The 9,566-nt window shown below is 46.3% G+C and overlaps 1 protein-coding gene across 11 annotated transcripts in view; it reads left to right on the forward strand.

The window, feature by feature from the left end:
* LOC124033761 overlaps positions 1-9,566 on the forward strand; it is a 169,995-nt gene that overhangs the window by 121,726 nt on the left and 38,703 nt on the right. For all 11 annotated transcript variants that reach the window (XM_046346004.1, XM_046346005.1, XM_046346006.1 and 8 more), the window contains 3 exons: positions 3,552-3,632; positions 4,604-4,688; positions 7,032-7,178. In XM_046346004.1, coding sequence (XP_046201960.1) covers positions 3,552-3,632; positions 4,604-4,688; positions 7,032-7,178 — 313 coding nt within the window. Of the gene's footprint in view, positions 1-3,551; positions 3,633-4,603; positions 4,689-7,031; positions 7,179-9,566 lie in introns of those variants that run through there.

Consider the following 9,566-nt stretch of genomic DNA (forward strand, 5'->3'; position numbering starts at 1 on the left):
TGGAGGAGCATCAGCAACTCTCCTCTCTGTGGACATGACAGCTGCTGGAGACCCATGAATACATTTATAAATGTACTGTTGTCCTGCATGTATTACTGCCCAAGTGGAGAATGATGAGCAGTACTGTGGACTCCTCACCCAGGCGACCCCCAGAGAGTAAGGCAGGGAGAATAAGAAGCAGGGAGACTGGGAGAGATCGGGAGAAAGATTGAGAAGGAGTGAGGGTAGTGAGAGAGACAGATAGAGGGAGAGAAAGGGAGAGGTGGAGAGGGGTCGTCAGAGAGTGACGCAGAGGAATGAGATGTATAGAGACAGAGAGAGGGGGAGACGGAGAGGGCAGTGGGGGAGACAGAGGAGTGCTGTGAGACAGAGGAATGAGATGTATAGAGACAGAGAGAGGGGGAGACAGAGGAGTGCTGTGAGACAGAGAGGAATGAGATGTATAGAGACAGAGAGAGGGGGAGACGGAGAGGGCAGTGGGGGAGACAGAGAGGAGTGCGGTGAGACAGAGAGGACTGAGATGTATAGAGACAGAGAGGACTGAGATAGATATAGACAGAGGCGGGGGGGTAAAGAGCTCTCCCCTCCACCTGTGAGCTGAGGCAGTAAAGGGCCTCTCAGGCAGAGCAGCCCCATCACTCTCTGCCAGACGAGGGGCTTGTTCTGTGTAGAGTGCCACCAGGGACCGCTGGGCTGCGGCTATAAACTTAATGAAGTTTGACTGAACTCATCAGCTTCTGAGAGCTAGAATCTCAGAGACTAGGAAACCAGATGCGGGTGGGGGCTGAAATTTTTGTTGGAAGAGGCTCACTAAGAGGTCATTACTGTAGTACAGGAAGTGTCTATGGATGCGGGAGGTGGACAGGGGCGGCACATCTGCATTTCAGTGCACCTGTCCGGTGTATATGACAATAAAACATATATATATCTTTTTTTTTACACACTTCGGATCCAGCTCGGCCCAGATGAGACAGAGATGCTGTTGTTGTCCCTTGCAGGAGAACCTGAAAAATACATTTTAACTAGCCTATGGCTTTTTGTCAATTACATTTCCTCATCTCCTATGTCCTCTCTCCTCCATCCTCTCTCGCCTCATTTTGACAAAGGTCAAAGGTAATCGAGGAGAGTCGGTGAGGAAAGTGAACGTGGATTGAAATGCGTCAATAGGCAAATGACGTTTACAGGGGTGGATAAATGACGTTTACAGGGGTGGATAAATGACGTTTACAGGGGTGGATAAATGACGTTTACAGGGGTGGATAAATGACGTTTACAGGGGTGGATAAATGACGTTTACAGGGGTGGATAAATGACGTTTACAGGGGTGGATAAATGTGTAAAGTGATCAAAACAAATTGAGTTAGTTGTGCAATACATTTGATAAATAAAACCATAAGTAGCATATTGTTTTTAAAGCTGATTCAAAGGAAGGTGGTGTGGCAGATTTACAAAACTCTTCTGCGCTTGGATACGCGAGTATCCTCTGATAAAAGGTGGCTATCGAGGAGTCACACAGACATGCATGAGATTATTGATATGAGTATTCGTCTGGTTTGTTCCTGGGTGTCTGTTTCTCATCTATGCTTTAATTCAGCTCTTTGAGGCATATCCGTCTCTCTCTCTTTTCTTCTCCTTACCCCGTCTCTGCCTGGTGGCAGGAGGGAACTTGCCATGCATTTCACGTCCAACTCAGAGTGTGTTGCTATGGTGGTTGCTAGGGATTTAGCCTAGAGTGACGTGAAAAGCCTGAATATTAAAGGTGTCCTTCTGATGCAGTGCTGTTTGAAGCTGTGAGGAATGAGCAATCACTTCTGAGAGACTATTTTGTCTCTCTCTTTGGAATATCAGGGTTGATTTTCAAACACACACCAAAGGGTGGACTGGATAAAAAGCACTTTGCCACAGGAAGGAAAAGAGAAACAACACACTGACTGCCTTTTCAGTATGATTGGTTGTTCATTAATTTCCTCATTTCCACATGTCTATGCATCTCGAACATCACGCTGCTCATACTAAACAGTGTGTAACATCTCATCTGTGTGAAAGCAGCTAGTTGTGTATAAATGACCAAGGACAGCAGATTCTCCACAGTCTTGTAAAATAGCAGAGGGCCTAATGTGCTTTCCTCACATCTAATGCACTGAGTCTCTGAAGGCGACGGCCCGTGATTGTGTGCTAGCTGGGAGAATGTCCTTGGTAGTTGGAGGTTAGGATATAATTGAGGATGTAGAAGTGGAGGCTGAGAACCGGGTGGGGTGGGTGGTGGCGGTGCATTGTAAACAGGGTTAAAGGCTCTCAGCATTAGTTAACTGGGCTCCACACTGTAGACGCTAATGTGGAGGCAAACGTCTCTGGCATGGAGAGCAGATCAGGTGTCCCCATCATGATCCCCGCCAGCTTTCATGAACTCAACTTAACCTTTGTCTTTACAATGAAGGAATGCTCACAAAATACATGTTTCCCGGTTGCTCATGGTCTGACTGGAGGATGGGTTTTCCAGCACCAGGCAGTACTCTGTCTCTGTTTAACGTTCGTCTTTCTCAGCCATCAACTGGCTGTCCAAACCAGTCAGTCAGTCAGTCAGTCAGTCAGTCAGTCAGTCTGTCTGTCTGTCTGTCTGTCTGTCTGTCTGTCTGTCTGTCTGTCTGTCTGTCTGTCTGTCTGTCTGTCTGTCTGTCTGTCTGTCTGTCTGTGTCTCTCTCTCTCTCTCTCTGTCTGTCTGTCGGCGTGGATCGCACACAGAAAGAGAGAGCTAAAGGGATGAGCCAAGTTTTCGGTGGGATTCTGTGGAAACGATTCCTATATCAATTCTACTTTCTAATTGAGGAATAAGCAGCAGTAACCTCATCAGGCTTTCCAAGAGGGAGATAGGTGGAGGCAGCCATGATGCTTTTCAACAGAGAAAGAAGGGGAGAAACGCCCGCGAGGGTCCTGTTCTGGGTGGATTTGTGGATATCTCTCTATCTCTCTGTCTGTCCCTCTTTCTGTCTGTCTGTCTGTCTCTCTCTGTCTATCTCTCTGTCTGTCTGTCTGTCTGTCTGTCTGTCTGTCTGTCTGTCTGTCTGTCTGTCTGTCTGTCTGTCTGTCTGTCTGTCTGTCTGTCTGTCTGTCTGTCTGTCTGTCTGTCTGTCTGTCTGTCTGTCTGTCTGTCTGTCTGTCTGTCTGTCTGTCTGTCTGTCTGTCTGTCTGTCTGTCTGTCATGTACTACTGAGTGTCTGTCAGTCCTGATATGGTAGGACTGATGTTGTGCCGTATTGCTTAATAATGAGGGGGTGTGGAATATGGCCAATATACCACGACTAAGGGCTGTTCTTATGCACAACGCAACGCGGAGTGCCTGGATACAGTCCTTAGCCGTGGTATATTGACCATATACCACAAAACCCAGAGGTGCCTTATTGCTATTATAAACTGGTTACCAATGTAATTAGAGCAGTAAAAATAATTTGTCGTCATACCTGTGGTATACGGTCTGATATACCACGACTTTCAGCATTCAGGGATTGAACAACCCAAGTCACAACAACCATATTCTGTTTATTATTTTCCAGGGGAGTACTACTAACCCGACAGGATCCAGTCCAGTCCCACATCTTACAGAACAGAGGGGCAGAGAACTGCTGAAGACTGAGGTAGTCACACCCATCAAGTCAATAGCTACTGTCATGTAGCAATAGTCACCCATTTTCTATTTCCCAGTGTCCCCCAAACACGACCCAAGTGCAATGTACACAATGAAGTAATCTAGTCTTTCCATTGTACTGATGTTGTCAAATAATTTGTTGATTGGAAACATGATGAATTACTAGTAATGTTATTGCGGTGCGTGCCATGGTGTCTCTGGGATTGTGTGTGTGTTTGAGTATGTGTCTCTAGGATTGTGTATGTGTTTGAGTATGTGTCTCTGGGATTGTGTGTGTGTTTGAGTATGTGTCTCTGGGATTGTGTGTGTGTTTGAGTATGTGTCTCTGGGATTGTGTGTGTGTTTGAGTATGTGTCTCTGGGATTGTGTGTGTGTTTGAGTATGTCTCTCTGGGATTGTGTGTGTGTTTGAGTATGTGTCTCTGGGATTGTGTGTGTGTTTGAGTATGTGTCTCTGGGATTGTGTGTGTGTTTGAGTATGTGTCTCTAGGATTGTGTGTGTGTAGCTGTGTGTGACTGCATGGGGTCCAGGCTTATTTAGCAGGCAGATCAATAGCAGGCTAAATGGTAATGACCAGTCCCCAACTCAGAGCTCAAGGCCTGGGGAGAGAAGGACCTGCCCTACACTGTCCGTCGCCCTCCACCTTCCTCCATCCCACCCTCCCCTCCCAGTCTGCAGCCACAGCAGCCGTCACACAACCTCAGGCAGCCTAGTTAGCCCTGGATAAAAAGAGCTAGAACCCGCGATCAATAGTGTTAGTCTTGTCTGTCTAATTGCTCATTGGTTGACATTGGCGCCAGGCTATATGTAAGTGCATGTTCTCTAGTGATCGTCTGGCATTTGCCTCTCTGTCCCACCTCACGCCTAGTGTTGGGTTCACACTCTGCCCCTCTCTCCTCTCCTCTGTTCACCCACGTTCGGGATGGGAAAACCTGACCCGTTGGGCTGGCTGCACCCCAGTTATCATGTCGGGACGCAACCATCCAGAGGCTCCGGCGAGATGTGCTGCTTTCCCCACCAGGCCCGCGACTCCCAGTCTGCTCAGGTAAATACCAGCTAGGATTAATGACCAGCACCAAGATTAGCCAGTCATTTGCAGCGCCAGCTATTCCAATCAGCGGCAGGAAATCAGATGGGCTCGTTTTGGCTGAACAGTTTATTATGTGATCCTACGCAGACGTATATGGTCAGGAAGCCGGCTGTGGACAGGGCACTATTGATTGGATTCATTGTGAATTACGTGAATAGATAAATGCGTGAGAGTACATATATATAACGGTATTACTCATTCAGGTCCAAATGGAAAATATTAAAGATTTCTGCTTGAATAAATATGAAATATGTCTCTATCAGCACCGTCTAACTAGGGCATCCGCAGCGTTGGTTATTTGACATGATAATTAGGAAAGCGTGTTTCTCTTTCCCTCTGATGTGATGATAGGGGCTCCTCTGTCTGGGATTTAAATGTGCTATTGATCAGTGTGAGGCTCAGGAGCTCAAATCAAAACGGTGCTACAGCCCCGCGCACTTGCATACATTTCTACCTTTTGTTTTTACTTCTTGTTAAAACAGATATTTAAACTTCACCCCCCCCAAAAAAAATATACTGTTATCTGTTATCCGCTTAACATACGAAGCGCATTTGCCTTCCTACTCTCGGCTTTTCTCCAGTTGTAGTGTGCTAATGTCATGATTTAAATGAAGTATTGATCAGTTTAGGAGGGGAGAATAGAGAGAGGGAGCGATTGTGAGGGAAAGAAAGCAAGAGCAGGGTTATCGGCGTGGATCGCACACAGAAAGAGAGAGCTAAAGGGATGAGCCAGGTTTTCGGTGGAATTCTGTGGAAACGATTCCTATATCAATGCTACTTTCTAATTGAGGAATAAGCAGCAGTAACCTCATCAGGCTTTCCAAGAGGGAGATAGGTGGAGGCAGCCATGATGCTTTTCAACAGAGAAAGAAGGGGAGAAACGCCCGCGAGGGTCCTGTTCTGGGTGGATTTGTGGATTATCTCTCAGCCTGTATGCAGATGTTTGATTAATGGGTCGTCCTGGGACTCGTCTGGGACTCCATCTTGTCTGTTTTCCTTTCCTCCTCCTCCTCTCGCTGCTGCTGTTGTGATGAGCTACCACCATCACACACACAGAAACAACACTATGTCTCTGTCTCTGACCAACTGGACCAGTACCTGCATGGGTCTTTCTTTCCCTCCCCTCTCTCTTTCTATCCCACTCTCCCTACTTTCCCTCCTCCCTCCCTTCTCCCTCTCTCTCTCATATGATTTAGCAGGTGACTGTGTTGTGTTAATTAGAGGTAGTTTATTAGAGTTAGTGCTGTGTTGGCGTGCCGGTGCCAGCCCACTGGCCAGCCTTCTGCAGGTGTCAGACCGGGATCAGTGGGATCCCTCACTGGTCCTGTAGTTTGTTTGGTTACATGTTGATGGTAAAAACACCAGACACAGAAAAAGGTGAAAAAAGGTTTATTTGGCTGTCCCCATAGGAAAAGCCTTTTTCGGGTAGAACCCTCTGTGGAAAATATTCTTTATGGAACCAAAAAGGGTTCTATCTGGAACCAAAAAGGGTTCTTCAAAGGGTTCTCCTATGGGGACAGCCGAAAAAACATATTAGGTTGTAGATAGAAAACAAGGTGCTAAGACTGTATGGTTTCTCAGGAATCCTGTCCTGTGATTATTACAATGATTTAAAATGTTGTTTTTAGTTGTTCTGCTGTTCTAAGTTGTTTTACATTCTATGATCAATTCTACTGTTGCTCGTATTATAATGATTATTTCCTTTTTCTTCGTTTAATGACACTTCAGCAGTTGGTTGTCAATGCATTAACTGCATATGAGTAACATTGTAGTATTTATATGTAAACACACATGTAGTCTGTTATCGTGTGTGTTGACACTCACTGACGCAAACCTCCGCTTCTACGGGATTATACCGTTGAAATTGAAAAAGTATTTGATTAGTTAAGATCAGACTAGATTAGTTCCATGGCGATTATTCCACACTTTATTGACCCATCATTGACCCGTTGTTATTGTTCAGAATAAGAACTGGACAATCTCTCACCATCAGTACTCGTTTTGGGTTTGAACAATGCATAAATGGCAGCCATTTCAATTCCTGCAGGGTGTATTTGGCAGATTTTTTGCGCTTATTTAATTCATCCAGACGCTTTCTTACTCCGAGGCAAGCGAATCTCAGGGCTGGTGTTGGGAGAGCAGTCCTGGGGCAGCTGGTGGGCCTGATCTGGGATCCATGATGTGGCCCTGTCTCAGATAGACAAGCAGGCAGGCAGAGCCAAGACGAAAGGAGAGGCTCTTTGTACTGGATTGATTTTCTCCTCCTCTGCCGCCCTGCCTTGTTTTGTGGTTCGATAGCTGGATGTCCATGGGCAGAGGATCTCTCAGCTGCAGACGGAGCTACAGGAGAGCCAACTGGAGCTCCAGAGGGGACACAGCCGAAGAGAGCAGCAGCAGAGGGACCTGCAGACCCAGACACAGCAGGCAGAGGAGCTCCACACTCAGGTAGAGAATTCACCGCCAGTCTCAGGCCTCCTCTCCCTGTTAGCTCTTGTTCAGCCATGATGCTTTGTGTCTACAGTTCTTTGAACGTGTGTGTTGGGTGTCTGTTCACTAGTGCACGGTCAAGAACCAACCAAATTACCCCCAGGAATCTAATCCAAATGTGCTTGAAAAATGTAGACTAACTCTTCATACAGGTCGTGTCCACTTCTGTCTCTTTATAATTTAAATGTGTTTTGTATAGAAAGCATCATAAGCATATGTTGCCGAATGTAAAGTAGCCTGGTATTCATATTGATGGATTGTAGCTAATTTTAGCTAAACTGTGAAAGTGCGTCATCTTATAGAGGACCTTATCTGTTGACCATAAAATAACTCATCCTTTAGAAACTTGAAGATTTCTCACTTTCTAGCAAAACTATATAGTCAGGGTACGTAAGCCTAGGTTAAATCTGCACAATGATCCAATAGCAGCATAATGGGCGATAATACTCCACGTTGATGGAGGCACAACATCCTGTCCTATGGACCAAAGTGCCATAGCGGGACAGCCCTGTATTGGTTCCATTAGTACAGTTGTGCTTTCTGATGCTGGGTCGTGGCTTGGGAACATGTGCTGAGCAGCTGGCCCTGTCTGTGTCTGTGTCTGCCTCTGGCCCAGACCACTTCTCTCCTGTCTAACTGGCAGAGGCCAGGAAACATGATTCAGAGCAGGATGACTATGTTGTTTACTACAGAGAACTGGGGGGACAGACAGACAGACAGACAGACAGACAGACAGACAGACAGACAGACAGACAGACAGACAGACAGACAGACAGACAGACAGACAGACAGACAGACAGACAGACAGACAGACAGACAGACAGACAGACATGCACACAATAAGGCAGACCAGACAGACATGTTGAAAAATAGACATCCATAAATATACAGTAGTTTATACAGTAGTTAGATACTTTTTTTTGCCCTTTTTCTCCCCAATTTTGTGATATCCAATTGGTAGTTACAGTCTTGTCCCATCGCAGCAACTCCCGTACGTACTCGGGAGAGGCGAATGTCAAGAGCCGTGCGTCCTCCGAAACACAACAGAGCCAAGCCGCACTGCTTCTCCTGGATAAAACTGCAAACCAATCAGATTCAGAGCTAATGCTGTCTGTCAGCACCTGTGTCACCTGTCGCTAGGTCTCTAGGCAGACTCTCTGCCTTGAGCTGGAGGGATCCACAGCAGCTATCTGCTCTACATGCCTGATGAAAGATCTCATTCTCACTTGTCACTCTATGAATGACTGCACCATTCCCTGAGCTCTCTGCCTCTATCTCCCCCTTCTATCTATATAGAATGAAAGGAACGAGTCAGTGTCTTTTCCTTCATAGCATAATTCTATTCTGTAGCCTCCTGTAACTACAGTCATGGCTAGATCTGATGGTTACATCAGATATGTCCAATTAATGGATGCTGTGTATTAAGATCCAAGTGCTCAGGACACCAATTGGGCATAATGCTAAAGTTACCACCAGCCTATTGCCTCGATGTGCTATCAGTGTCCATTAATGATGAACTAATCAACTGTCTTGTCCTATCCTGTCCTAACTCCCTGTGTGTTTCATTCCAGGCCCTCCATAGTCATTATCACCGCTGTGTCGCCCACCTTTAATTTAAAGGCCATTTTATACTCTCTATAATGACGTGTCACTGTCCTTTCTCCTTAGATTGAGTAGATTTGAATGCGGTGACTCTGGTCCCTGTCTATATTAGTCATACAAGCTTCTGCCTAACCTAAGTTCACTCATAGGCGGCGCTCGAGTTAAGTTTGGGGAAACACATTTTGACCATAAAAATGCAAACAGATCAATAAAAATGACGCTGTCTGATCCATATAATAGGCCTATGAGAAGGGGAGACGCAAATACAATATGACGTCCATCTAAACTGGGGGAGGGAATAACAGACTTTCAGGTGGCACCGAGCCAGCAATGATAAAGAGTGAATATGCACACTCACCACGGGGATAATGGTCGATGCTCTCCGCTGGTGCCAATGAGATAGGCTACTGTTCGCTCAATGACAATATAAGGGCACAGGGCGAGGCCCAGATGCAGACACGGGAGGCAGATGGTTTGAGTCTATGATATGTATTAGTATCCAAGTGGCAGGCAAGAGAATGGAGTCCAGGAGGTACAGAGTGGCAGGCAGGCTGGAGGTCAGAGCAGGCAGGCGGGTCAAGGCAGGCAAGGGTCAAAACCGGGAGGACTGGCAAAAACAGAGAAACGGAACAAGCAGGACCGCAAAGTAACGCGCTGGTTGACTTGACAAAACCACACGGACTGCACAGACAGACAGAAAACACAGGTATAAATACCCAGGGGATAATGGGGAAGATGGGTGAC

This window comes from Oncorhynchus gorbuscha, linkage group LG04 (assembly GCF_021184085.1).
Source record: "Oncorhynchus gorbuscha isolate QuinsamMale2020 ecotype Even-year linkage group LG04, OgorEven_v1.0, whole genome shotgun sequence".
Classification (NCBI taxonomy): domain Eukaryota; kingdom Metazoa; phylum Chordata; class Actinopteri; order Salmoniformes; family Salmonidae; genus Oncorhynchus; species Oncorhynchus gorbuscha.